The following is a 26,301-nucleotide window of genomic DNA, read 5'->3' as shown; positions in this document are numbered from 1 at the left end:
ACACACTGACATCACCGATGTCAAACTGACATCACACTGACATCACTGACATCAGTCAGTGTTCTACAGGTCAGTGTTCTACAGGTCAGTGGTTTACAGGTCAGTGTTCTACAGGTCAGTGTTCTACAGGTCAGTGTTCTACAGGTCAGTGGTTTACAGGTCAGTGGTTTACAGGTCAGTGGTTTACAGGTCAGTGTTCTACAGGTCAGTGTTCTACAGGTCAGTGGTTTACAGGTCAGTGTTCTACAGGTCAGTGTTCTACAGGTCAGTGTTCTACAGGTCAGTGGTTTACAGGTCAGTGTTCTACAGGTCAGTGTTCTACAGGTCAGTGGTTTACAGGTCAGTGTTCTACAGGTCAGTGGTTTACAGGTCAGTGTTCTACAGGTCAGTGTTCTACAGGTCAGTGTTCTACAGGTCAGTGGTTTACAGGTCAGTGTTCTACAGGTCAGTGGTTTACAGGTCAGTGGTTTACAGGTCAGTGTTCTACAGGTCAGTGTTCTACAGGTCAGTGGTTTACAGGTCAGTGTTCTACAGGTCAGTGGTTTACAGGTCAGTGGTTTACAGGTCAGTGTTCTACAGGTCAGTGTTCTACAGGTCAGTGTTCTACAGGTCAGTGGTTTACAGGTCAGTGTTCTACAGGTCAGTGGTTTACAGGTCAGTGGTTTACAGGTCAGTGTTCTACAGGTCAGTGTTCTACAGGTCAGTGGTTTACAGGTCAGTGGTTTACAGGTCAGTGTTCTACAGGTCAGTGGTTTACAGGTCAGTGTTCTACAGGTCAGTGTTCTACAGGTCAGTGTTCTACAGGTCAGTGGTTTACAGGTCAGTGTTCTACAGGTCAGTGGTTTACAGGTCAGTGGTTTACAGGTCAGTGTTCTACAGGTCAGTGTTCTACAGGTCAGTGTTCTACAGGTCAGTGGTTTACAGGTCAGTGTTCTACAGGTCAGTGGTTTACAGGTCAGTGGTTTACAGGTCAGTGTTCTACAGGTCAGTGTTCTACAGGTCAGTGTTCTACAGGTCAGTGGTTTACAGGTCAGTGTTCTACAGGTCAGTGGTTTACAGGTCAGTGTTCTACAGGTCAGTGGTTTACAGGTCAGTGGTTTACAGGTCAGTGTTCTACAGGTCAGTGTTCTACAGGTCAGTGGTTTACAGGTCAGTGGTTTACATGTCAGTGTTCTACAGGTCAGTGGTTTACAGGTCAGTGGTTTACAGGTCAGTTTTCTACAGGTCAGTGTTCTACAGGTCAGTGGTTTACAGGTCAGTGGTTACAGGTCAGTGTTCTACAGGTCAGTGTTCTACAGGTCAGTGGTTTACAGGTCAGTGGTTTACAGGTCAGTGGTTTACAGGTCAGTGGTTTACAGGTCAGTGTTCTACAGGTCAGTGTTCTACAGGTCAGTGGTTTACAGGTCAGTGGTTTACAGGTCAGTGGTTACAGGTCAGTGTTCTACAGGTCAGTGTTCTACAGGTCAGTGTTCTACAGGTCAGTGTTCTACAGGTCAGTGGTTTACAGGTCAGTGGTTTACAGGTCAGTGTTCTACAGGTCAGTGTTCTACAGGTCAGTGTTCTACAGGTCAGTTTTCTACAGGTCAGTGTTCTACAGGTCAGTGGTTTACAGGTCAGTGGTTACAGGTCAGTGGTTTACAGGTCAGTGGTTTACAGGTCAGTGTTCTACAGGTCAGTGGTTTACAGGTCAGTGGTTTACAGGTCAGTGGTTTACAGGTCAGTGGTTTACAGGTCAGTGGTTACAGGTCAGTGGTTACAGGTCAGTGGTAACAGGTCAGTGGTTTTGGGGGGTTAGGGTTGGGGGGTTGGGAGGTGTCGGTGTGAACAGGTGACACATTAGCATTAGCATTGACGCTGAACGGACTCCACCCTGGACCAAACCATTAACTTTTGAGAGCGGGGGGGGCTGTGGCAGCAAGTCTGAACTCCCCCCTCCCACCAGCATCCTGCCTGGTATTGTCCCCAGGTCAGTGGGGACAGTACCAGGCCCCCCCATGTCCCGACTGAAGCTAACGGATCTTATTTCACGGCACAATGGGAGGGGGGGCGAGGGTTTGCAACCCGCTCCCCGGTGGGGGCCTCGTCCAGAGGCACTAAGAGAGGGGGAGGAGCTACGATTTTAAACAAAACAACAATCAATGTGATAAACTAATGTTAGCATGAGTTACATGCATAAATGTTAGCATTAACCCTAACTCTAACCCCTGACCTCTAACCTCTAACTCTAACCCTGAACAGACACCTTGACCTCCTGCTTTGTGTCTTTTAGGTCCTTGAACTCTTCTTTAGGTCTGAACCGTCAGACTTTCAGTTTGATCCAGACCAAAACCGGATCAATGACCCCCCCTCTGGGCTCAGACAGGAAGTGTGAGGACTCTGGGGATTCAGACAGGAAGTGTGAGGACTCTGGGGGTTCAGACAGGAAGTGTGAGGACTCTGGGGGTTCAGACAGGAAGTGTGAGGACTCTGGGGGTTCAGACAGGAAGTGTGAGGACTCTGGGGGTTCAGACAGGAAATGTGAGGACTCTGGGGGTCCAGACAGGAAATGTGAGGACTCTGGGGGTCCAGACAGGAAGTGTGAGGACTCTGGGGGTTCAGACAGGAAGTGTGAGGACTCTGGGGGTTCAGACAGGAAGTGTGAGGACTCTGGGGGTTCAGACAGGAAGTGTGAGGACTCTGGGGGTTCAGACAGGAAGTGTGAGGACTCTGGGGGTTCAGACAGGAAGTGTGAGGACTCTGGGGGTCCAGACAGGAAGTGTGAGGACTCTGGGGGTCCAGACAGGAAGCCACCGTGTGATCGACCTGGACCAGACAACACGACAGTCTCTGACAGTGAAACCTTTCAGTCTTCTTGCCTGGATGAGAGCGAACCAATCAGAGGCTCCGGTGTGTGTGATGTCATCCAAAGCGGTGCGTTCACAAAAAACAGACGTTTCCCTTCTGAAGAAGAGAAACGTGATCACGTCAGAGACGTGACGACAGGAATGCCTAGCGTGTTTTTAAGCGTGTTGAAGGGTTCTGTCCTTCATTCTGCGCGTGTCATCACGTCTGACACAGCATCTCCTTCAAAATAAAAGCAGCAGGAAGGAGACAAACAGGAAGTGAGAAGCAGGCATGTGTCTCCACTGCCGCTTCTATTGATCAGTTATTGATCTGAACTGATCAGCCTGACGAAGGAGCTAACAGCTAGCCCACCGCCACACGCCTACTTCCTCCTTTACTCAGTCACTTCCTGTTTCAGACTGGATTCAATCCACTGGATGGAGCTCCGCCCTCAAACCCCCCCATGAGAGGGGTATTCATCACACCCCCATCGGCTGCACATCAAGCTGACACCTCAGTCTTCTGCTCGCCCCGCAGAGGGAGTGAGGCATTCTGGGTAACTGTGGTGGTGAGGTGGGGGGGTAATTATGGCTGCACCTGGGGTGACAGTTCTGTTGGTGTCACGCCAGGGTAACAGTGTCTCTGGGCCTGCCTGTCCTATGGGGGGGGGCTGGCTGGACGAGCAGTCAGCAGGAACAGGATGGGGGGGGGGGTGAAGGGCGGGGCATAGCAACAACAAACAAACAAATAAACAAACAAGCTCTCCAAACGCGCAGGTGGAACGTCCCCCCTCATCGTCCCCCCATCGTCCAGCTGCACAGAAAACCAGGGCCACCAGGTAGGCCTGACACCTGGGGCATATCCCAGCATGCATCTGTCCCCCGGCCCCCCCAGCCAGCTGACATTACCATATCAAAGCGCTGAGAGAAAAGACAGAGCGGCGCCTCAACGGCCCCCCCATTCAGTCACGACACATTAGAGTATCTACACACACACACACACACACACGCTAACACACACACTCACTCACACATACACACACAGACACACACACACACACACACACACACACACACGCTAACACACACACACTCACACATACACACACAGACATACACACACACACACACACACACACACACACACACACACGTGTAGGGTGATGGACTCACGTCGGCCACGCCCGCCTCCAGGATGCTGAGCTTAGTTTCTTTCTCCAGAGACGTCTTCTGCTGAGCTGCAGGAGCAACGAAGAAGAAAAGCATCATGGGAAAGAGGAACCCCAAAGTCATTCTGTTCACGGTGTGAAGGGTTAAGGGTTAGGGTTGGGTTTAGGGTTGGGGTTAGGGTTAGGTTTGGGTTAGGGTTTAGGTTGGGGTTGGGGTTAGGGTTGGGGTTAGGGTTAGGGTTGGGGTTAGGGTTTAGGGTTTAACGTTGGGGTTAGGGTTTAGGGTTGGGGTTAGGGTTAGGATTAGGTTTGGGTTAGGGTTGGTGTTAGGGTTTAGGGTTGGGGTTAGGGTTGGGGTTGGGGTTAGGGTTGGGGTTAGGTTTGGGTTAGGGTTGGTGTTAGGGTTAGGGTTGGGGTTGGGGTTAGGGTTGGGGTTAGGTTTGGGTTAGGGTTGGTGTTAGGGTTAGGGTTGGGGTTGGGGTTAGGTTTGGGTAGGGTTAGGGTTGGTGTTAGGGTTAGGGTTGGGGTTGGGGTTAGAGTTGGGGTTAGGGTTAGGTTTGGGTTAGGGTTGGTGTTAGGGTTAGGGTTGGGGTTAGGTTTGGGTAGGGTTAGGGTTGGTGTTAGGGTTAGGCTTGGGTTTGGGGTTGGTGTTAGGGTTAGGGTTGGGGTTGGGGTTGGGGTTAGGGTTAGGGTTGGTGTTAGGGTTGGTGTTAGGGTTGGGGTTAGGTTTGGGTTAAGGTTGGGGTTAGGGTAAGAGTTGGGGTTGGTGTTAGGGTTGGGGTTGGGGTTAGGGTTGGGGTTGGTGTTAGGGTTGGGGTTAGGGTTGGGTTAGGGTTAGGGTTAGGGTTGGGGTTGGTGTGAGGGTTAGGGTTGGGGTTGGGGTTGAGGTTAGGGTTTAGGGTTGGGGTTAGGGTTAGGGTTTGGGTTAGGTTTGGGTTAGGGTAAGGGTTGGTGTTAGGGTTAGGGTTGGGGTTGGGGTTGGTGTTAGGGTTGGGGTTAGGGTTGGTGTTAGGGTTGGGGTAAGGGTTAGGTTTGGGGTTGGTGTTAGGGTTGGGGATAGGGTTAGGTTTGGGTTAGGGTTGGTGTTAGGGTTGGGGTTGGGGTTAGGGTTGGGGTTGGTGTTAGGGTTGGGGTTGGTGTTAGGGTTGGGGTTGGGCTTAGGGTTGGGCTTAGGGCTGAGGTTGGGTATAGGGTTAGGGTTGGGGTTAAGGTTAGGGTTGGGTTGGTGTTAGGGTTTAGGGTTGGGGTTAGGGTTGGGGTTAGGGTTGGGTTAGGGTTGGGGTTGGGGTTAAGTTTGGGTAGGGTTAGGGTTGGTGTTAGGGTTAGGGTTAGGGTTGGTGTTAGGGTTAGGGTTGGGGTTAGGGTTGGGGTTGGTGTTAGGGTTGGGCTTGGTGTTAGGGATGGGGTTGGGCTTGGGGTTGGTGTTAGGGTTGGGGTTGGGCTTAGGGTTGGGGTTGGGCTTAGGGCTGGGGTTGGTGTTGGGGTTAGGGTTGGGTAGGTGTTTGGGTTGGGGTTAGGTATAGGGTTGGGGTTGGTGTTAGGGTTGGGGTGAGGGTTGGGGTTAGGGTTTGGGTTAGGTTTGGGTAAGGGTTGGTGTTAGGGTTAGGGTTGGGGTTGGGGTTGGTGTTAGGTTAGGGTTGGTCTTAGGGTTGGGGTTAGGGTTAGGGTTAGGGTTGGGGTTAGGTTTGGGATAGGGTTAGGGTTGGTGTTATGGTTAGGGTTGGGGTTAGGGTTAGGTTTGGGTTAGGGTTGGTGTTAGGGTTGGGGTTAGGTTTGGGTTAGGGTTGGTGTTAGGGTGAGGGTTGGTGTTAGGGTTGGGGTTGAGGTTAGGGTTGGTGTTACGGTTAGGGTTGGGGTTAGGGATAGGGTTGGGGTTAGGGTTTAGGGTTGGGGTTAGGGTTGGGGTTAGGGTTGGTGTTAGGGTTGGGGTTGGTGTTAGGGTTGGGCTTAGGGTTGGGTTAGGGGTTAGGGTTAGGGTAAGGGTTAGGGTTAGGGTTGGTGTTAGGGTTGGGGTTAGGTTTGGGGTTGGTGTGAGGGTTAGGGTTGGGGTTGGGGTTGGGGTTGAGGTTAGGGTTTAGGGTTGGGGTTAGGGTTGGGGTTAGGGTTGGGGTTGGTGTTAGGGTTGGGGTTAGGGTTTAGGGTTGGGGTTAGGTTTGGGGTTGGTGTTAGGGTTGGGGATAGGGTTAGGTTTGGGTTGGGGTTGGTGTTAGGGTTGGGGTTGGGGTTAGGGTTAGGGTTGGTGTTAGGGTTAGGGTTGGGGTTGGTGTTAGGGTTGGGGTTGGTGTTAGGGTTGGGGTTGGTGTTAGGGTTGGGGTTAGGTTAGGGTTGGTCTTAGGGTTGGGGTTAGGGTTAGGGTTAGGGTTGGGGTTAGGTTTGGGATAGGGTTAGGGTTGGTGTTATGGTTAGGGTTGGGGTTAGGGTTAGGTTTGGGTTAGGGTTGGTGTTAGGGTTGGGGTTAGGTTTGGGTTAGGGTTGGTGTTAGGGTGAGGGTTGGTGTTAGGGTTGGGGTTGAGGTTAGGGTTGGTGTTAGGGTTGGGGTTAGGGTTTAGGGTTGGGGTTAGGTTTGGGGTTGGTGTTAGGGTTGGGGATAGGGTTAGGTTTGGGTTAGGGTTGGTGTTAGGGTTGGGGTTGGGGTTAGGGTTAGGGTTGGTGTTGGTGTTAGGGTTGGGGTTGGTGTTAGGGTTGGGGTTGGTGTTAGGTTTGGGGTTGGGCTTAGGGTTGGGGTTGGGCTTAGGGCTGAGGTTGGGTTTAGGGTTAGGGTTGGGGTTAGGGTTAAGGTTGGGTTGGTGTTAGGGTTTAGAGTTGGGGTTAGGGTTGGGGTTAGGGTTGGGTTAGGGTTGGGGTTAGGTTTGGGTTGGGTTAGGGTTGGTGTTAGGGTTGGGGTTAGGGTTGGGGTTGGTATTAGGGTTGGGGTTGGGCTTGGGGTTGGTGTAAGGGTTGGGGTTGGGCTTGGGGTTGTGGTAAGGGTTGGGGTTGGGCTTAGGGTTGGGCTTAGGGCTGGGGTTGGGGTTAGGGTTGGGGTTAGGGTTGGGTAGGTGTTTGGGTTGGGGTTAGGTTTGGGTTAGGGTAAGGGTTGGTGTTAGGGTTAGGGTTAGGGTTGGGGTTGGGGTTGGTGTTAGGGTTGGGGTTAGGGTTGGTGTTAGGGTTGGGGTTAGGGTTAGGGTTGGGGTTAGGTTTGGGTTAGGGTTAGGGTTGGTGTTATTGTTAGGGTTGGGGTTGGGGTTAGGTTTGGGTTAGGGTTGGTGTTAGGGTTAGGGTTGGGGTTGGGGTTAGGTTTGGGTTAGGGTTGGTGTTAGGGTTAGGGTTGGTGTTAGGGTTGGGGTTGAGGTTAGGGTTGGTGTTAGGGTTAGGGTTGGGGTTGGGGTTAGGGATGGGGTTGGGGTTAGGATTTAGGGTTGGGGTTAGGGTTGGGGTTGGTGTTAGGGTTAGGGTTAGGGTTGGTGTTAGGGTTGGGGTTGGGGTTAGGGATAGGGTTGGTGTTAGGGTTTAGGGTTGGGGTTAGGGTTGGTGTTGGGGTTAGGGTTTAGGGTTGGGGTTAGGGTTAGGGTTGGGGTTGGTGTTAGGGTTGGGGTTAGGGTTGGTGTTAGGGTTGGGGTTGGGCTTAGGGTTGGGTTAGGGGTTGGGGTTAGGGGAAGGGTTAGGGTTAAGGTTGGTGTTAGGGTTGGGGTTAGGGTTGGTGTGAGGGCTAGGGTTGGGGTTGGGTTTGAGGTTAGGTTTTAGGGTTGGGGTTAGGGTTGGGGTTGGTGTTTGGGTTGGGGTTAGGGTTTAGGGTTGGGGTTAGGTTTGGGGTTGGTGTTAGGGTTGGGGATAGGGTTAGGTTTGGGTTAGGGTTGGTGTTAGGGTTGGGGTTAGGTTTGGGTAGGGTTAGGGTTGGTGTTAGGGTTAGGGTTAGGGTTGGTGTTAGGGTTAGGGTTGGGGTTAGGGTTGGGGTTGGTTTTAGGGTTGGGGTTGGTGTTAGGGTTGGGGTTGGGGTTGGGGTTAGGGATGGGGTTGGGGTTAGGATTTAGGGTTGGGGTTAGGGTTGGGGTTGGTGTTAGGGTTAGGGTTGGGGTTGGTGTTAGGGTTGGGGTTGGTGTTAAGGTTGGGGTAGGGCTTAGGGTTGGGGTTGGTGTTAGGGTTGGGCATAGGGTTGGGCTTAGAGCTGGGGTTAGGGTTAGGGTTGGGGTTAGGGTTGGTGTTAGGGTTTAGGGTTGGGGTTAGGGTTGGGTTAGGGTTGGTGTTAGGGTTGGGGATGGGGTTAGGGTTAGGGTTGGTATTAGGGTTTAGGGTTGGGGTTAGGGTTGGTGTTGGGGTTAGGGTTTAGGGTTGGGGTTAGGGTTGGTGTTAGGGTTGGGGTTAGGGTTGGGGTTGGTGTTAGGGTTAGGGTTGGGGTTGGGCTTAGGGTTGGGTTAGGGGTTAGGGTTAGGGTAAGGGTTAGGGTTGGTGTTAGGGTTAGGGTTCGGGTTAGGGTTGGGGTTGGTGTGAGGTTAGGGTTGGGGTTGGGGTTGAGGTTAGGGTTGGGGTTAGGGTTGGGGTTAGGGTTGGGGTTGGTGTTAGGGTTGGGGTTAGGGTTTAGGGTTGGGGTTAGGTTTGGGGTTGGTGTTAGGGTTGGGGATAGGGTTAGGTTTGGGTTAGGGTTGGTGTTAGGGTTGGGGTTGGGGTTAGGGTTAGGGTTGGGGTTGGTGTTAGGGTTAGGGTTGGGGTTGGTGTTAGAGTTGGGGTTGGTGTTATGGTTGGTGTTAGGGTTGGGGTTGGGCTTAGGGTTGGGGTTGGGCTTAGGGCTGAGGTTTGGTTTAGGGTTAGGGTTGGGGTTAGGGTTAAGGTTGGGTTGGTGTTGGGGTTTAGGGTTGGGGTTAGGGTTGGGGTTAGGGTTGGGTTAGGGTTAGGTTTGGGTAGGGTTAGGGTTGGTGTTAGGGTTAGGGTTGGTGTTAGGGTTAGGGTTGGGGTTAGGGTTGGGGTTGGTTTTAGGATTGGGGTTGGGATTAGGGTTGGGTAGGTGTTTGGGTTGGGGTTAGGTATAGGTTTGGGGTTGGTGTTAGGGTTGGGGTGAGGGTTGGGGTTAGGGTTTGGGTTAGGTTTGGGTTAGGGTAAGGGTTGGTGTTAGGGTTAGGGTTGGGGTTGGTGTTAGGGTTGGGGTTAGGGTTGGTGTTAGGGTTAGGGTTGGGGTTAGGGTTAGGGTTGGGGTTGGGGTTGGGGTTAGGGTTAGGTTTGGGTTAGGGTTGGTGTTAGGGTTAGGGTTGGTGTTAGGGTTGGGGTTGAGGTTAGGGTTAGGTGAGGGTTGGTGTTAGGGTTGGGGTTGAGGTTAGGGTTGGTGTTAGGGTTAGGGTTGGGGTTAGGGATAGGGTTGGGGTTAGGGTTTAGGGTTGGGGTTAGGGTTGGGGTTAGGGTTAAGGTTGGGTTGGTGTTGGGGTTTAGGGTTGGGGTTAGGGTTGGGGTTAGGGTTGGGTTAGGGTTAGGTTTGGGTAGGGTTAGGTTTGGTGTTAGGGTTAGGGTTGGTGTTAGGGTTAGGGTTGGGGTTAGGGTTGGGGTTGGTTTTAGGATTGGGGTTGGGATTAGGGTTGGGTAGGTGTTTGGGTTGGGGTTAGGTATAGGTTTGGGGTTGGTGTTAGGGTTGGGGTGAGGGTTGGGGTTAGGGTTTGGGTTAGGTTTGGGTTAGGGTAAGGGTTGGTGTTAGGGTTAGGGTTGGGGTTGGTGTTAGGGTTGGGGTTAGGGTTGGTGTTAGGGTTAGGGTTGGGGTTAGGGTTAGGGTTGGGGTTAGGGTTAGGGTTGGGGTTGGTGTTAGGGTTGGGGTTAGGGTTGGTGTTAGGGTTGGGGTTGGGCTTAGGGTTGGGTTAGGGGTTGGGGTTAGGGGAAGGGTTAGGGTTGGTGTTAGGGTTGGGGTTAGGGTTGGTGTGAGGGCTAGGGTTGGGGTTGGGTTTGAGGTTAGGTTTTAGGGTTGGGGTTAGGGTTAGGGTTGGGGTTAGGGTTGGGGTTGGTGTTTGGGTTGGGGTTAGGGTTTAGGGTTGGTGTTAGGTTTGGGGTTGGTGTTAGGGTTGGGGATAGGGTTAGGTTTGGGTTAGGGTTGGTGTTAGGGTTGGGGTTAGGTTTGGGTAGGGTTAGGGTTGGTGTTAGGGTTAGGGTTAGGGTTGGTGTTAGGGTTAGGGTTGGGGTTAGGGTTGGGGTTGGTTTTAGGGTTGGGGTTGGTGTTAGGGTTGGGGTTGGGGTTGGGGTTAGGGATGGGGTTGGGGTTAGGATTTAGGGGTGGGGTTAGGGTTGGGGTTGGTGTTAGGGTTAGGGTTGGGGTTGGTGTTAGGGTTGGGGTTGGTGTTAAGGTTGGGGTAGGGCTTAGGGTTGGGGTTGGTGTTAGGGTTGGGCATAGGGTTGGGCTTAGAGCTGGGGTTAGGGTTAGGGTTGGGGTTAGGGTTGGTGTTAGGGTTTAGGGTTGGGGTTAGGGTTGGGGTTGGGTTAGGGTTGGTGTTAGGGTTGGGGATGGGGTTAGGGTTAGGGTTGGTATTAGGGTTTAGGGTTGGGGTTAGGGTTGGTGTTGGGGTTAGGGTTTAGGGTTGGGGTTAGGGTTGGTGTTAGGGTTGGGGTTAGGGTTGGGGTTGGTGTTAGGGTTGGGGTTGGGCTTAGGGTTGGGTTAGGGGTTAGGGTTAGGGTAAGGGTTAGGGTTGGTGTTAGGGTTAGGGTTCAGGTTAGGGTTGGGGTGAGGTTAGGGTTGGGGTTGGGGTTGAGGTTAGGGTTGGGGTTAGGGTTGGGGTTAGGGTTGGGGTTGGTGTTAGGGTTGGGGTTAGGGTTTAGGGTTGGGGTTAGGTTTGGGGTTGGTGTTAGGGTTGGGGATAGGGTTAGGTTTGGGTTAGGGTTGGTGTTAGGGTTGGGGTAGGGGTTAGGGTTGGTGTGAGGGTTAGGGTTGGGGTTGGGGTTGAGGTTAGGGTTTAGGGTTGGGGTTAGGGTTGGGGTTGGGGTTAGGGTTGGGGTTGTTGTTAGGGTTGTGGTTAGGGTTTAGGGTTGGGGTTAGGTTTGGGGTTGGTGTTAGGGTAGGGGATAGGGTTAGGTTTGGGTTAGGGTTGGTGTTAGGGTTGGGGTTGGTGTTAGGGTTAGGGTTGGGGTTGGTGTTAGGGTTGGGGTTGATGTTAGGGTTGGGGTTGGTGTTAGGGTTGGGGTGGGGCTTAGGGTTGGGGTTGGGCTTAGGGCTGAGGTTGGGTTTAGGGTTAGGGTTGGGGTTAGGGTTAAGGTTGGGTTGGTGTTAGGGTTTAGGGTTGGGGTTAGGGTTAGGGTTGGGTTAGGGTTGGGGTAAGGTTTGGGTAGGGTTAGGGTTGGTGTTAGGGTTAGGGTTGGTGTTAGGGTTGGGGTTGGGCTTAGGGTTGGGCTTAGGGCTGGGGTTGGGGTTAGGGTTGGGTAGGTGTTTGGGTTGGGGTTAGGTATAGGGTTGGGGTTGGTGTTAGGGTTGAGGTGAGGGTTGGGGTTAGGGTTTGGGTTAGGTTTGGGTTAGGGTAAGGGTTGGTGTTAGGGTTAGGGTTGGGGTTGGGGTTGGTGTTAGGGTTGGGGTTAGGGTTGGTGTTAGAATTGGGGTTAGGGTTAGGGTTGGGGTTAGGTTTGGGTTAGGGTTAGGGTTGGTGTTATGGTTAGGGTTGGGGTTGGGGTTAGGTTTGGGATAGGGTTAGGGTTGGTGTTAGGGTTGGGGTTAGGGTTAGGTTTGGGTTAGGGTTGGTGTTAGGGTTAGGGTATGTGTTAGGGTTGGGGTTGAGGTTAGGGTTGGTGTTCGGGTTGGGGTTGATGTGAGGGTTGGGGTTGAGGTTAGGGTTTAGGTTTGGGGTTAGGGTTAGGGTTGGGGTTAGGTTTGGGTTAGGGTTAGGGTTGGTGTTATGGTTAGGGTTGGGGTTGGGGTTAGGGTTGTGGTTAGGGTTGGGGTTGGTGTTAGGGTTGGGCTTGGTGTTAGGGTTGGGGTTGGGATTGGGGTTGGTGTTAGGGTTGGGGTTGGGCTTAGGGTTGGGGTTCGGCTTAGGGCTGGGGTTGGGGTTAGGGTTGGGTAGGTGTTTGGGTTGGGGTTAGGTATAGGGTTGGGGTTGGTGTTAGGGTTGGGGTGAGGGTTGGGGTTAGGGTTTGGGTTAGGTTTGGGTTAGGGTAAGGGTTGGTGTTAGGGTTGGGGTTGGTGTTAGGGTTGGGGTTAGGTTAGGGTTGGTGTTAGGGTTGGGGTTAGGGTTGGGGTTAGGTTTGGGATAGGGTTAGGGTTGGTGTTATGGTTAGGGTTGGGGTTGGGGTTAGGTTTGGGTTAGGGTTAGGGTTGGTGTTAGGGTTAGGGTTAGGGTTGGTGTTAGGTTTGGGTTAGGGTTGGTGTTAGGGTTGAGGTTAGGGTTGGTGTTAGGATTAGGGTTGGGGTTAGGGATAGGTTTGGGGTTAGGGTTTAGGGTTGGGGTTAGGGTTAGGGTTGGGGTTGGTGTTAGGGCTGGGGTTAGGGTTGGGGTTGGTGTTAGGGTTGGGCTTAGGGTTGGGTTAGGGGTTAGGGTTAGGTTAAGGGTTAGGGTTAGGGTTGGTGTTAGGGTTAGGGTTGGGGTTAGGGTTGGGGTTGGGGTTAGGGTTGGGGTTGGTGTTAGGGTTGGGGTTGGGCTTGGGGTTGGTGTAAGGGTTGGGGTTGGGCTTGGTGTTGTGGTTAGGGTTGGGGTTGGGCTTAGGGTTGGGCTTAGGGCTGGGGTTGGGGTTAGGGTTGGGGTTGGGGTTAGGGTTGGGTAGGTGTTTGGGTTGGGGTTAGGGTTGGTGTTAGGGTTGGGGTTGAGGTTAGGGTTGGTGTTAGGATTAGGGTTGGGGTTAGGTTTGGGTTAGGGTTGGTGTTAGGGTTGGTGTTAGGGTTGGGGTTGGGGTTAGGTTTGGGATAGGGTTAGGGTTGGTGTTAGGGTTGGGGTTAGGGTTAGGTTTGGGTTAGGGTTGGTGTTAGGGTTAGGGTATGTGTTAGGGTTGGGGTTGAGGTTAGGGTTGGTGTTCGGGTTGGGGTTGATGTGAGGGTTGGGGTTGAGGTTAGGGTTTAGGTTTGGGGTTAGGGTTAGGGTTGGGGTTAGGTTTGGGTTAGGGTTAGGGTTGGTGTTATGGTTAGGGTTGGGGTTGGGGTTAGGGTTGTGGTTAGGGTTGGGGTTGGTGTTAGGGTTGGGCTTGGTGTTAGGGTTGGGGTTGGGATTGGGGTTGGTGTTAGGGTTGGGGTTGGGCTTAGGGTTGGGGTTCGGCTTAGGGCTGGGGTTGGGGTTAGGGTTGGGTAGGTGTTTGGGTTGGGGTTAGGTATAGGGTTGGGGTTGGTGTTAGGGTTGGGGTGAGGGTTGGGGTTAGGGTTTGGGTTAGGTTTGGGTTAGGGTAAGGGTTGGTGTTAGGGTTGGGGTTGGTGTTAGGGTTGGGGTTAGGTTAGGGTTGGTGTTAGGGTTGGGGTTAGGGTTGGGGTTAGGTTTGGGATAGGGTTAGGGTTGGTGTTATGGTTAGGGTTGGGGTTGGGGTTAGGTTTGGGTTAGGGTTAGGGTTGGTGTTAGGGTTAGGGTTAGGGTTGGTGTTAGGTTTGGGTTAGGGTTGGTGTTAGGGTTGAGGTTAGGGTTGGTGTTAGGATTAGGGTTGGGGTTAGGGATAGGTTTGGGGTTAGGGTTTAGGGTTGGGGTTAGGGTTAGGGTTGGGGTTGGTGTTAGGGCTGGGGTTAGGGTTGGGGTTGGTGTTAGGGTTGGGCTTAGGGTTGGGTTAGGGGTTAGGGTTAGGTTAAGGGTTAGGGTTAGGGTTGGTGTTAGGGTTAGGGTTGGGGTTAGGGTTGGGGTTGGGGTTAGGGTTGGGGTTGGTGTTAGGGTTGGGGTTGGGCTTGGGGTTGGTGTAAGGGTTGGGGTTGGGCTTGGTGTTGTGGTTAGGGTTGGGGTTGGGCTTAGGGTTGGGCTTAGGGCTGGGGTTGGGGTTAGGGTTGGGGTTGGGGTTAGGGTTGGGTAGGTGTTTGGGTTGGGGTTAGGGTTGGTGTTAGGGTTGGGGTTGAGGTTAGGGTTGGTGTTAGGATTAGGGTTGGGGTTAGGTTTGGGTTAGGGTTGGTGTTAGGGTTGGTGTTAGGGTTGGGGTTGAGGTTAGGGTTGGTGTTAGGATTAGGGTTGGGGTTAGGGATAGGGTTGGGGTTAGGGTTTAGGGTTGGGGTTAGGGTTGGGGTAAGGGTTGGGGTTTGTGTTAGGGTTGGGGTTAGGGTTGGGGTTGGTGTTAGGGTTGGACTTAGGGTTGGGTTAGGGGTTAGGGTTAGGGTTGGTGTTAGGGTTAGGGTTGGGGTTAGGGTTGGTGTGAGGGTTAGGGTTGGGGTTGGGGTTGAGGTTAGGGTTTAGGGTTGGGGTTAGGGTTGGGGTTGGGGATAGGGTTGGGGTTGGTGTTAGGGTTGGGGTTAGGGTTTAGGGTTGGGGTAAGGGTTGGGGTTTGTGTTAGGGTTGGGGTTAGGGTTGGGGTTGGTGTAAGGGTTGGACTTAGGGTTGGGTTAGGGGTTAGGGTTAGTGTTAGGGTTAGGGTTGGGGTTAGGGTTGGTGTGAGGGTTAGGGTTGGGGTTGGGGTTGAGGTTAGGGTTTAGTGTTGGGGTTAGGGTTAGGGTTGGGGTTGGGGATAGGGTTGGGGTTGGTGTTAGGGTTGGGGTTAGGGTTAGGGTTGGGGTTGGGGTTGAGGTTAGGGTTTAGGGTTGGGGTTAGGGTTGGGGTTGGGGATAGGGTTGGGGTTGGTGTTAGGGTTGGGGTTAGGGTTTAGGGTTGGGGTAAGGGTTGGGGTTTGTGTTAGGGTTGGGGTTAGGGTTGGGGTTGGTGTAAGGGTTGGACTTAGGGTTGGGTTAGGGGTTAGGGTTAGTGTTAGGGTTAGGGTTGGGGTTAGGGTTGGTGTGAGGGTTAGGGTTGGGGTTGGGGTTGAGGTTAGGGTTTAGTGTTGGGGTTAGGGTTAGGGTTGGGGTTGGGGATAGGGTTGGGGTTGGTGTTAGGTTTGGGGTTAGGGATAGGGTTGGGGTTAGGGTTTAGGGTTGGGGTAAGGGTTGGGGTTTGTGTTAGGGTTGGGGTTAGGGTTGGGGTTGGTGTAAGGGTTGGACTTAGGGTTGGGTTAGGGGTTAGGGTTAGTGTTAGGGTTAGGGTTGGGGTTAGGGTTGGTGTGAGGGTTAGGGTTGGGGTTGGGGTTGAGGTTAGGGTTTAGTGTTGGGGTTAGGGTTAGGGTTGGGGTTGGGGATAGGGTTGGGGTTGGTGTTAGGGTTGGGGTTAGGGTTTAGGGTTGGGGTTAGGTTTGGGGTTGGTGTTAGGGTTGGGGATAGGGTTAGGTTAGGGTTGGGGTTGGTGTTAGGGTTAGGGTTGGGGTTGGTGTTAGGGTTGGGGTTGGTGTTAGGGTTGGGGTTGGTGTTAGGGTTGGGGTTGGGCTTAGGGTTGGGGTTGGGGTTAGGGCTGAGGTTGGGTTTAGGGTTAGGGTTGGTGTTAGGGTTAGGTTTGGTGTTAGGGTTTAGGGTTGGGGTTAGGGTTGGGGTAAGGGTTGGGGTTTGTGTTAGGGTTGGGGTTAGGGTTGGGGTTGGTGTTAGGGTTAGACTTAGGGTTGGGTTAGGGGTTAGGGTTAGGGTTGGTGTTAGGGTTAGGGTTGGGGTTAGGGTTGGTGTGAGGGTTAGGGTTGGGGTTGGGGTTGAGGTTAGGGTTTAGGGTTGGGGTTAGGGTTGGGGTTGGGGATAGGGTTGGGGTTGGTGTTAGGGTTGGGGTTAGGGTTTAGGGTTGGGGTAAGGGTTGGGGTTTGTGTTAGGGTTGGGGTTAGGGTTGGGGTTGGTGTAAGGGTTGGACTTAGGGTTGGGTTAGGGGTTAGGGTTAGTGTTAGGGTTAGGGTTGGGGTTAGGGTTGGTGTGAGGGTTAGGGTTGGGGTTGGGGTTGAGGTTAGGGTTTAGTGTTGGGGTTAGGGTTAGGGTTGGGGTTGGGGATAGGGTTGGGGTTGGTGTTAGGGTTGGGGTTAGGGTTAGGGTTGGGGTTGGGGTTGAGGTTAGGGTTTAGGGTTGGGGTTAGGGTTGGGGTTGGGGATAGGGTTGGGGTTGGTGTTAGGGTTGGGGTTAGGGTTTAGGGTTGGGGTAAGGGTTGGGGTTTGTGTTAGGGTTGGGGTTAGGGTTGGGGTTGGTGTAAGGGTTGGACTTAGGGTTGGGTTAGGGGTTAGGGTTAGTGTTAGGGTTAGGGTTGGGGTTAGGGTTGGTGTGAGGGTTAGGGTTGGGGTTGGGGTTGAGGTTAGGGTTTAGTGTTGGGGTTAGGGTTAGGGTTGGGGTTGGGGATAGGGTTGGGGTTGGTGTTAGGTTTGGGGTTAGGGATAGGGTTGGGGTTAGGGTTTAGGGTTGGGGTAAGGGTTGGGGTTTGTGTTAGGGTTGGGGTTAGGGTTGGGGTTGGTGTAAGGGTTGGACTTAGGGTTGGGTTAGGGGTTAGGGTTAGTGTTAGGGTTAGGGTTGGGGTTAGGGTTGGTGTGAGGGTTAGGGTTGGGGTTGGGGTTGAGGTTAGGGTTTAGTGTTGGGGTTAGGGTTAGGGTTGGGGTTGGGGATAGGGTTGGGGTTGGTGTTAGGGTTGGGGTTAGGGTTTAGGGTTGGGGTTAGGTTTGGGGTTGGTGTTAGGGTTGGGGATAGGGTTAGGTTAGGGTTGGGGTTGGTGTTAGGGTTAGGGTTGGGGTTGGTGTTAGGGTTGGGGTTGGTGTTAGGGTTGGGGTTGGTGTTAGGGTTGGGGTTGGGCTTAGGGTTGGGGTTGGGGTTAGGGCTGAGGTTGGGTTTAGGGTTAGGGTTGGTGTTAGGGTTAGGTTTGGTGTTAGGGTTTAGGGTTGGGGTTAGGGTTGGGGTTACGGTTGGGTTAGGGTTGGGGTTAGGTTTGGGTAGGGTTAAGGTTTGTGTTAGGGTTAGGGTTGGTGTTAGGGTTAGGGTTGGGGTTAGGATTGGGGTTGGTGTTAGGGTTGGGGTTGGGCTTGGGGTTGGTGTAAGGGTTGGGGTTGGGCTTGGGGTTGTGGTTAGGGTTGGGGTTGGGCTTACGGCTGGGGTTGGGGTTAGGGTTGGGGTTAGGGTTGGGTAGGTGTTTGGGTTAGGGTTAGGTATAGGGTTGGGGTTGGTGTTAGGGTTGGGGTGAGGGCTGGGGTTAGGGTTTGGGTTAGGTTTGGGTTAGGGTAAGGGTTGGTGTTAGGGTTAGGGTTGGGGTTGGGGTTGGTGTTAGGGTTGGGGTTAGGGTTGGTGTTAGGGTTGGGGTTAGGGTTAGGTTTGGGTTAGGGTTGGTGTTATGGTTAGGGTTCGGGTTGGGGTTAGGTTTGGGTTAGGGTTGGTGTTAGGGTTAGGGTTGGGGTTAGGGTTAGGGTTGGTGTTAGAGTTAGGGTTGGTGTTAGGGTTGGGGTTGAGGTTAGGGTTGGTGTTAGGGTTAGGGTTGGGGTTGGGGTTAGGGATGGGGTTGGGGTTAGGATTTAGGGTTGGGGTTAGGGTTGGGGTTGGTGTTAGGGTTGGTGTTAGGGTTGGGGTTGGTGTTAAGGTTGGGGTAGGGCTTAGGGTTGGGGTTGGTGTTAGGGTTGGGCATAGAGTTGGGCTTAGAGCTGGGGTTAGGGTTAGGGTTGGGGTTAGGTTGGTGTTAGGGTTTAGGGTTGGGGTTAGGGTTGGGGTTGGGTTAGGGTTGGTGTTAGGGTTAGGGCTGGGGTTAGGGTTAGGGTTGGTGTTAGGGTTTAGGGTTGGGGTTAGGGTTGGGGTTAGGGTTAGGTTTGGGTTAGGGTTGGTGTTAGGGTTGGGGTTAGGGTTGGGGTTAGGGTTGGTGTTAAGGTTAGGGTTGGTGTTAGGGTTGGGGTTAGGGTTAGGGTTGGGGTTGGGCTTAGGGCTGGGGTTGGGGTTAGGGTTGGGTAGGTGTTTGGGTTGGGGTTAGGTATAGGGTTGGGGTTGGTGTTAGGGTTGGGGTGAGGGTTGGGGTTAGGGTTTGGGTTAGGTTTGGGTTAGGGTAAGGGTTGGTGTTAGGGTTGGGGTTGGTGTTAGGGTTGGGGTTAGGTTAGGGTTGGTGTTAGGGTTGGGGTTAGGGTTGGGGTTAGGTTTGGGATAGGGTTAGGGTTGGTGTTATGGTTAGGGTTGGGGTTGGGGTTAGGTTTGGGTTAGGGTTAGGGTTGGTGTTAGGGTTAGGGTTGGTGTTAGGTTTGGGTTAGGGTTGGTGTTAGGGTTGGGGTTGAGGTTAGGGTTGGTGTTAGGATTAGGGTTGGGGTTAGGGATAGGTTTGGAGTTAGGGTTTAGGGTTGGGGTTAGGGTTGGGGTTGGTGTTAGGGTTGGGGTTAGGGTTGGGGTTGGTGTTAGGGTTGGGGTTGGGCTTAGGGTTAGGTTAGGGGTTAGGGTTAGGTTAAGGGTTAGGGTTGGGGTTAGGGTTGGGGTTGGTGTGAGGGTTAGGGTTGGGGTTGGGGTTGAGGTTAGGGGTTTAGGGTTGGGGTTAGGGTTGGGGTTAGGGTTGGTGTTAGGGTTAGGGTTTAGGGTTGGGGTTAGGTTTGGGGTTGGTGTTAGGGATGGGGATAGGGTTAGGGTTGGGGTTGGTGTTAGGGTTGGGGTTGGTGTTAGGGTTGGGGTTAGGGTTGGGGTTGGTGTTAGGGTTGGGGTTGGGCTTAGGGTTGGGGTTGGGCTTAGGGCTGAGGTTGGATTTAGGGTTAGGGTTGGGGTTAGGGTTAGGGTTGGGTTGGTGTTAGGGTTTAGGGTTGGGGTTAGGGTTGGGGTTAGGGTTGGGTTAGGGTTGGGGTTGGGGTTAGGTTTGGGTAGGGTTAGGGTTGGTGTTAGGGTTAGGGTTGGTGTTAGGGTTAGGGTTGGGGTTAGGGTTGGGGTTGGTGTTAGGGTTGGGCTTGGGGTTGGTGTAAGGGTTGGGCTTGGTGTTGTGGTTAGGGTTGGGCTTAGGGTTGGGCTTAGGGCTGGGGTTGGGGTTAGGGTTGGGTTTGGGGTTAGGGTTGGGTAGGTGTTTGGGTTGGGGTTAGGGTTGGTGTTAGGGTTGGGGTTGAGGTTAGGGTTGGTGTTAGGATTAGGGTTGGGGTTAGGTTTGGGTTAGGGTTGGTGTTAGGGTTGGTGTTAGGGTTGGGGTTGAGGTTAGGGTTGGTGTTAGGATTAGGGTTGGGGTTAGGGATAGGGTTGGGGTTAGGGTTGGGGTTAGGGTTGGGGTAAGGGTTGGGGTTTGTGTTAGGGTTCGGGTTAGGGTTGGGGTTGGTGTTAGGGTTGGACTTAGGGTTGGGTTAGGGGTTAGGGTTAGGGTTGGTGTTAGGGTTAGGGTTGGGGTTAGGGTTGGTGTGAGGGTTAGGGTTGGGGTTGGGGTTGAGGTTAGGGTTTAGGGTTGGGGTTAGGGTTAGGGTTGGGGTTGGGGATAGGGTTGGGGTTGGTGTTAGGGTTGGGGTTAGGGTTTAGGGTTGGGGTTAGGTTTGGGGTTGGTGTTAGGGTTGGGGATAGGGTTAGGTTTGGGTTAGGGTTGGTGTTAGGGTTGGGGTTAGGGTTGGTGTTAGGGTTAGGGTTGGGGTTGGTGTTAGCGTTGGGGTTGGGGTTGGTGTTAGGGTTGGGGTTGGTGTTAGGGTTGGGGTTGGGCTTAGGGTTGGGGTTGAGCTTAGGGCTGAGGTTGGGTTTAGGGTTAGGGTTGGTGTTAGGGTTAGGTTTGGTGTTAGGGTTTAGGGTTGGGGTTAGGGTTGGGGTTAGGGTTGGGTTAGGGTTGGGGTTAGGTTTGGGTAGGGTTAAGGTTGGTGTTAGGGTTAGGGTTGGTGTTAGGGTTAGGGTTGGGGTTAGGGTTGGGGTTGGTGTTAGGGTTGGGGTTGGGCTTGGGGTTGGTGTAAGGGTTGGGGTTGGGCTTGGGGTTGTGGTTAGGGTTGGGGTTGGGCTTAGGGCTGGGGTTAGGGTTGGGGTTGGGGTTAGGGTTGGGTAGGTGTTTGGGTTGGGGTTAGGTATAGGGTTGGGGTTGGTGTTAGGGTTGGGGTGAGGGCTGGGGTTAGGGTTTGGGTTAGGTTTGGGTTAGGGTAAGGGTTGGTGTTAGGGTTAGGGTTGGGGTTGGGGTTGGTGTTAGGGTTGGGGTTAGGGTTGGTGTTAGGGTTGGGGTTAGGGTTAGGTTTGGGTTAGGGTTAGAGTTTGTGTTATGGTTAGGGTTGGGGTTGGGGTTAGGTTTGGGTTAGGGTTGGTGTTAGGGTTGGGGTTGAGGTTAGGGTTGGTGTTAGGGTTAGGGTTGGGGTTGGGGTTAGGGATGGGGTTGGGGTTAGGATTTAGGGTTGGGGTTAGGGTTGGGGTTGGTGTTAGGGTTGGGGTTGGTGTTAGGGTTGGGGTTGGGGTTGGTGTTAGGGTTGGGGTTGGTGTTAGGGTTGGGGTTGGGCTTAGGGTTGGGGTTGGGCTTAGGGCTGAGGTTGGGTTTAGGGTTAGGGTTGGTGTTAGGGTTAGGTTTGGTGTTAGGGTTTAGGGTTGGGGTTAGGGTTGGGGTTAGGGTTGGGTTAGGGTTGGGGTTAGGGTTGGGGTTGGTGTTAGGGTTGGGGTTGGTGTTAGGGTTGGGGTTGGTGTTAAGGTTGGGGTAGGGCTTAGGGTTGGGGTTGGTGTTAGGGTTGGGCATAGGGTTGGGCTTAGAGCTGGGGTTAGGGTTAGGGTTGGGGTTAGGTTGGTGTTAGGGTTTAGGGTTGGGGTTAGGGTTGGGGTTGGGTTAGGGTTGGTGTTAGGGTTGGGGTTAGGGTTAGGGTTGGTGTTAGGGTTTAGGGTTGGGGTTAGGGTTGGGGTTAGGCTTAGGTTTGGGTTAGGGTTGGTGTTAGGGTTGGGGTTAGGGTAGGGGTTAGGGTTGGTGTTAAGGTTAGGGTTGGTGTTAGGGTTGGGGTTAGGGTTAGGTTTGGGTTAGGGTTGGTGTTAGGGTTAGGGTTGGGGTTGGGGTTAGGGTTGGTATTAGGGTCGGGGTTGGGATTAGGGTTAGGGTTGGGGTTAGGGTTACGTTTGGGGTTGGGGTTAGGTATAGGGTTGGGGTTGGTGTTAGGGTTGGGGTTAGGGTTGGTGTTAGGGTTGGGGTTGGGGTTAGGGTTAGGTTTGGGTTAGGGTTGGTGTTAGGGTTGGGGTTAGGGTTGGGGTTGGTGTTAAGGTTAGGGTTGGTGTTAGGGTTGGGGTTAGGGTTAGGTTTGGGTTAGGGTTGGTGTTAGGGTTAGGGTTGGGGTTAGGGTTGGTATTAGGGTTGGGGTTGGGATTAGGGTTAGGGTTGGGGTTAGGGTTACGTTTGGGGTTGGGGTTAGGTATAGGGTTGGGGTTGGTGTTAGGGTTGGGGTTAGGATTGGGGTTAGAGTTTGGGTTAGGTTTGGGTTAGGGTTAGGGTTGGTGTTAGGGTTGGGGTTGGGCTTAGGGTTGGTGTTTGGCTTAGGGCTGGGGTTGGGGTTAGGGTTAGGGTGGGGTAGGTGTTTGGTTTGGGGTTAGGTATAGGGTTGGGGTTGGTGTTAGGGTTGGGGTTAGGGTTTGGGTTAGGTTTGGGTTAGGGTAAGGGTTGGTGTTAGGGTTACGGTTGGGGTTGGGTTTAGGGTTAGGTTTGGGTTAGGGTTGGGTTTGGTGCTAGGGTTTAGGGTTGGTGTTGGGGTTGGTGTTAGGGTTGGGGTTTGGGTTAAGTTTGGTGTTAGGGTTAGGGTTGGGGTTAGGGTTTGGGCTAGGTTTGGGTTAGGGTTAGGGTTGGTGTTAGGGTTAGGGTTGGGGTTGGGGTTAGGTTTGGGTTAGGGTTAGGGTTGGTGTTAGGGTTTGGGTTGGGGTTAGGGTTATGTTTGGGTTAGGGTTGGTGTCAGGGTTAGGGTTGGTGTTAGGGTTGGGGTTGGGGTTAGGGTTGGTGTTAGGGTTGGGGTTGGGGTTAGGTTTAGGGTTGGGGTTAGGGTTTAGGGTTGGGGTTAGGGTTGGTGTTAGGGTTAGGGTTGGGGTTGGGGTTAGGGTTGGGGTTGGGGTTAGGGTTGGGGTTAGGTTTGGGTTAGGGTTAGGGTTATGGGTTGAGGTTAGGGTTTAGGGTTGGTGTTAGGGTTAGGGTAGGGGTTGGGGTTAGGGTTTAGGGTTGGGGTTAGGGTTGGTGTTAGGGTTTAGGGTTGGGGTTAGGTTTGGGTTATGGTTGGTGTTAGGGTTAGGGTTGGGGTTGGGGTTAGGGTTGGTGTTAGGGTTGGTGTTAGGGTTGGGCTTAGGGGTTGGGCTTAGGGTTAGAGTTGGGGTTAGGGTTGGGGTTGGTGTTAGGGTTGGGGTTAGGGTTGGGGTTGGTGTTAGGGTTAGAGTTGGGGATTGGGGTTGAGGTTATGGTTTAGGGTTGGGGTTAGGGTTAGGGTTGAGGTTAGGGTTTAGGGTTGGGGTTAGGTTAGGGTTGGTGTTAGGGTTAGGGTTGGGGTTGGGGTCAGGGTTTGTGTTAGGGTTGGGGTTAGGGTTTAGGGTTGGGGTTAGGTTTGGGTTAGGGTTCGGGTTGGGGTTGGTGTTAGGGTTGGTGTTAGGGTTGGGGTTGGTGTTAGGGTTGGGGTTGGGCTTAGGGTTGGTGTTGGGCTTAGGGCTGGGGTTGGTTTTAGGGTTGGGGTTAGGGTGGGGTAGGTGTTTGGGTTGGGGTTAGGTATAGGGTTGGGGTTGGTGTTAGGGTTGGGATTACGATTTGGGTTAGGTTTGGGTTAGGGTAAGGGTTGGTGTTAGGGTTAGGGTTGGGGTTGGGGTTAGGTTTAGGGTTGGGGTTAGGTTTGGGTTAGGGTTCGGGTTGGGGTTAGGGTTGGTGTTAGGGTTGGTGTTAGGGTTTAGTGTTGAGGTTAGGGTTAGGTTTGGGTTAGGGTTGGTGTTAGGGTTAGGTTTGGGGTTGGGGTTGGTGTTAGGGTTGGTGTTAGGGTTGGGGTTGGGGTTAGGGTTGGGGTTAGGTTTGGGTTAGGGTTGGTGTTAGGGTTAGGGTTAGGTTTGGGGTTGGGGTTAGGGTTGGTGTTAGGGTTGGGGTTAAGGTCCGGGTTGGGGTTGGTGTTAGGGTTAGGGTTGGGGTTGGGCTTAGGGTTGGGGTTGGGGTTAGGGTTGGGGTTGGTGTTAGGGTTAGGGTTGGGGTTAGGGTTGGGGTTGGTGTTAAGGTTAGGGTTGGTGTTAGGGTTGGGGTTAGGTTTGGGTTAGGGTTGGTGTTAGGGTTAGGGTTGGGGTTGGGGTTGGTATTAGGGTTGGGGTTGGGATTAGGGTTAGGGTTGGGGTTAGGGTTACGTTTGGGGTTGGGGTTAGGTATAGGGTTGGGGTTGGTGTTAGGGTTGGGGTTAAGATTGGGGTTAGAGTTTGGGTTAGGTTTGGGTTAGGGTTGGTGTTAGGGTTGGGGATTTGGGCTTATGGTTGGTGTTGGGCTTAGGGCTGGGGTTGGGGTTAGGGTTGGGGTTAGGGTGGGGTAGGTGTTTGGGTTGGGGTTAGGTATAGGGTTGGGGTTGGTGTTAGGGTTGGGGTTAGGGTTTGGGTTAGGTTTGGGTTAGGGTAAGGGTTGGTGTTAGGGTTAGGGTTGGGGTTGGGGTTAGATTTGGGTTGGGGTTAGGGTTGGTGTTAGGGTTAGGGTTGGGGTTGGGATTAGGGTTAGGGTTGGGGTTAGGGTTACGTTTGGGGTTGGGGTTAGGTATAGGGTTGGGGTTGGTGTTAGGGTCTGGGTTAAGATTGGGGTTAGAGTTTGGGTTAGGTTTGGGTTAGGGTTGGTGTTAGGGTTGGTGTTAGGGTTGGGGTTGGGCTTATGGTTGGTGTTGGGCTTAGGGCTGGGGTTGGGGTTAGGGTTGGGGTTAGGGTGGGGTAGGTGTTTGGGTTGGGGTTAGGTATAGGGTTGGTGTTGGTGTTAGGGTTGGGGTTAGGGTTTGGGGTAGGTTTGGGTTAGGGTAAGGGTTGGTGTTAGGGTTAGGGTTGGGGTTGGGGTTAGATTTGGGTTGGGGTTAGGGTTGGTGTTAGGGTTAGGGTTGGGGTTGGGGTTAGGTTTGGGTTAGGGTTGGTGTCAGGGTTAGGGTTGGTGTTAGGGTTGGTGTTGGGGTTAGGGTTCGTGTTAGGGTTAGGGTTGGGGTTGGGGTTAGGTTTAGGGTTGGGGTTAGGGTTTAGGGTTGGGGTTAGGGTTGGTGTTAGGGTTAGGGTTGGGGTTGGGGTTAGGGTTGGGGTTAGGGTTGGGGTTAGGTTTGGGTTAGGATTAGCGTTAGGGTTGGGGTTAGGGTTGGTGTTAGGGTTTGGGTTAGGTTTGGGTTAGGGTTAGGGTTGGTGTTAGGGTTAGGTTTGGGGTTGGGGTTGGTGTTAGGGTTGGGGTTAGGTTTGGGTTAGGGTTAGGGTTGGTGTAAGGATTAGGTTTGGGTGAGGGTTGGGGTGAGGGTTAGGGTTGGTGTTAGGGTTAGGGTTAAGGTTGGGGTTGGTGTTAGGGTTAGGGTTGGGGTTGGGCTTAGGGTTGGGGTTAGGGTTGGGGTTGGGGTTGGTGTTAGGGTTGGGGTTGGGGTTAGGGTTGGTGTTAGGGTTGGGGTTAGGGTTAGGTTTGGGTTGGGGTTGGGATTAGGGTTGGGGTTACGTTTGGGGTTGGGGTTAGGTATAGGGTTGGGGTTGGTGTTAGGGTTGGGGTTAGGGATGGGGTTAGAGTTTGGGTTAGGTTTGGGTTAGGGTTAGGGTTGGTGTTAGGGTTGGGGTTGGGGTTAGGTTTGGGGTTGGGGTTAGGTATAGGGTTGGGGTTGGTGTTAGGGTTGGGGTTAGGGTTGGGGTTAGAGTTTGGGTTAGGTTTGGGTAGGGTTAGGGTTGGTGTTAGGGTTGGGGTTGGTGTTAGGGTTGGGGTTGGGCTTAGGGTTGGTGTTGGGCTTAGGGCTGGGTTGGGGTTAGGGTTGGGGTTAGGGTGGGGTAGGTGTTTGGGTTGGGGTTGGGGTTAGGTATAGGGTCGGGGTTGGTGTTAGGGTTGGGGTTAGGGTTTGGGTTAGGGTAAGGTTTGGTGTTAGGGTTAGGGTTGGGGTTAGGTTTAGGGTTAGGTTTGGGTTAGGGTTGGGGTTGGTGCTAGGGTTTAGGGTTGGTGTTGGGGTTAGGTTTGGGTTAGGGTTGGTGTTAGGGTTAGGTTTGGGGTTGGTGTTAGGGTTGGTGTTAGGGTTGGGGTTGGGGTTAGGGTTGGGGATAGGGTTGGTGTTAGGGTTAGGTTTGGGGTTGGGGTTAGGGTTGGTGTTAGGGTTGGGGTTAAGGTCCGGGTTGGGGCTGGTGTTAGGGTTAGGGTTGGGGTTGGGTTTAGGGTTGGGCTTAGGGTTGGGGTTGGTGTTAGGGTTGGGCATAGGGTTGGGCTTAGAGCTGGGGTTAGGGTTAGGGTTGGGGTTAGGTTGGTGTTAGGGTTTAGGGTTGGGGTTAGGGTTGGGTTAGGGTTGGTGTTAGGGTTAGGGTTGGGGTTAGGGTTAGGGTTGGTGTTAGGGTTTAGGGTTGGGGTTAGGGTTGGGGTTAGGGTTAGGTTTGGGTTAGGGTTGGTGTTAGGGTTGGGGTTGGGATTAGGGTTAGGGTTGGGGTTAGGGTTACGTTTGGGGTTGGGGTTAGGTATAGGGTTGGGGTTGGTGTTAGGGTTGGGGTTAGGGTTGGTGTTAGGGTTGGGGTTGGGGTTAGGTTTGGGTTAGGGTTGGTGTTAGTGTTGGGGTTAGGGTTGGGGTTGGTGTTAAGGTTAGGGTTGGTGTTAGGGTTGGGGTTAGGTTTGGGTTGGTGTTAGGGTTAGGGTTGGGGTTAGGGTTGGTATTAGGGTTGGGGTTGGGATTAGGGTTAGGGTTGGGGTTAGGGTTACGTTTGGGGTTGGGGTTAGGTATAGGGTTGGGGTTGGTGTTTGGGTTAGGTTTGGGTTAGGGTTAGGGTTGGTGTTAGGGTTGGGGTTGGGCTTAGGGTTGGTGTTTGGCTTAGGGCTGGGGTTGGGGTTAGGGTTAGGGTTAGGGTTTGGGTTAGGTTTGGGTTAGGGTAAGGGTTGGTGTTAGGGTTAAGGTTGGGGTTGGGTTTAGGGTTAGGTTTGGGTTAGGGTTGGGTTTGGTGCTAGGGTTTAGGGTTGGTGTTGGGGTTGGTGTTAGGGTTGGGGTTTGGGTTAGGTTTGGTGTTAGGGTTAGGGTTGGGGTTAGGGTTTGGGCTAGGTTTGGGTTAGGGTTAAGGTTGGTGTTAGGGTTAGGGTTGGGGTTGGGGTTAGGTTTGGGTTAGGGTTGGGGTTAGGGTTGGTGTTAGGGTTTGGGTTGGGGTTAGGGTTATGTTTGGGTTAGGGTTGGTGTCAAGGTTAGGGTTGGTGTTAGGGTCGGGGTTGGGGTTAGGGTTGGTGTTAGGGTTGGGGTTGGGGTTAGGTTTAGGGTTGGGGTTAGGGTTAGGGTAAGGTTTGGTGTTAGGGTTAGGGTTGGGGTTGGGGTTAGGTTTAGGGTTAGGTTTGGGTTGGGGTTGGTGCTAGGGTTTAGGGTTGGTGTTGGGGTTAGGTTTGGGTTAGGGTTGGTGTTAGGGTTGGGGTTGGGGT

At 53.4% G+C, this 26,301-nt stretch overlaps 1 protein-coding gene across 1 annotated transcript in view; it reads right to left on the bottom strand.

Moving 5' to 3' along the window:
• Positions 1-26,301, bottom strand: part of LOC137612766 (receptor-type tyrosine-protein phosphatase N2-like) — a 98,065-nt gene that overhangs the window by 23,254 nt on the left and 48,510 nt on the right. Inside the window, exon 13 of the mRNA XM_068341469.1 lies at positions 3,996-4,060. Coding sequence (XP_068197570.1) covers positions 3,996-4,060 — 65 coding nt within the window. The remainder of the gene's footprint in view (positions 1-3,995; positions 4,061-26,301) is intronic.

Source organism: Antennarius striatus, chromosome 18 (assembly GCF_040054535.1).
Source record: "Antennarius striatus isolate MH-2024 chromosome 18, ASM4005453v1, whole genome shotgun sequence".
NCBI classification, from domain to species: domain Eukaryota; kingdom Metazoa; phylum Chordata; class Actinopteri; order Lophiiformes; family Antennariidae; genus Antennarius; species Antennarius striatus.
This window is presented reverse-complemented; position numbering and strand designations above follow the sequence as displayed.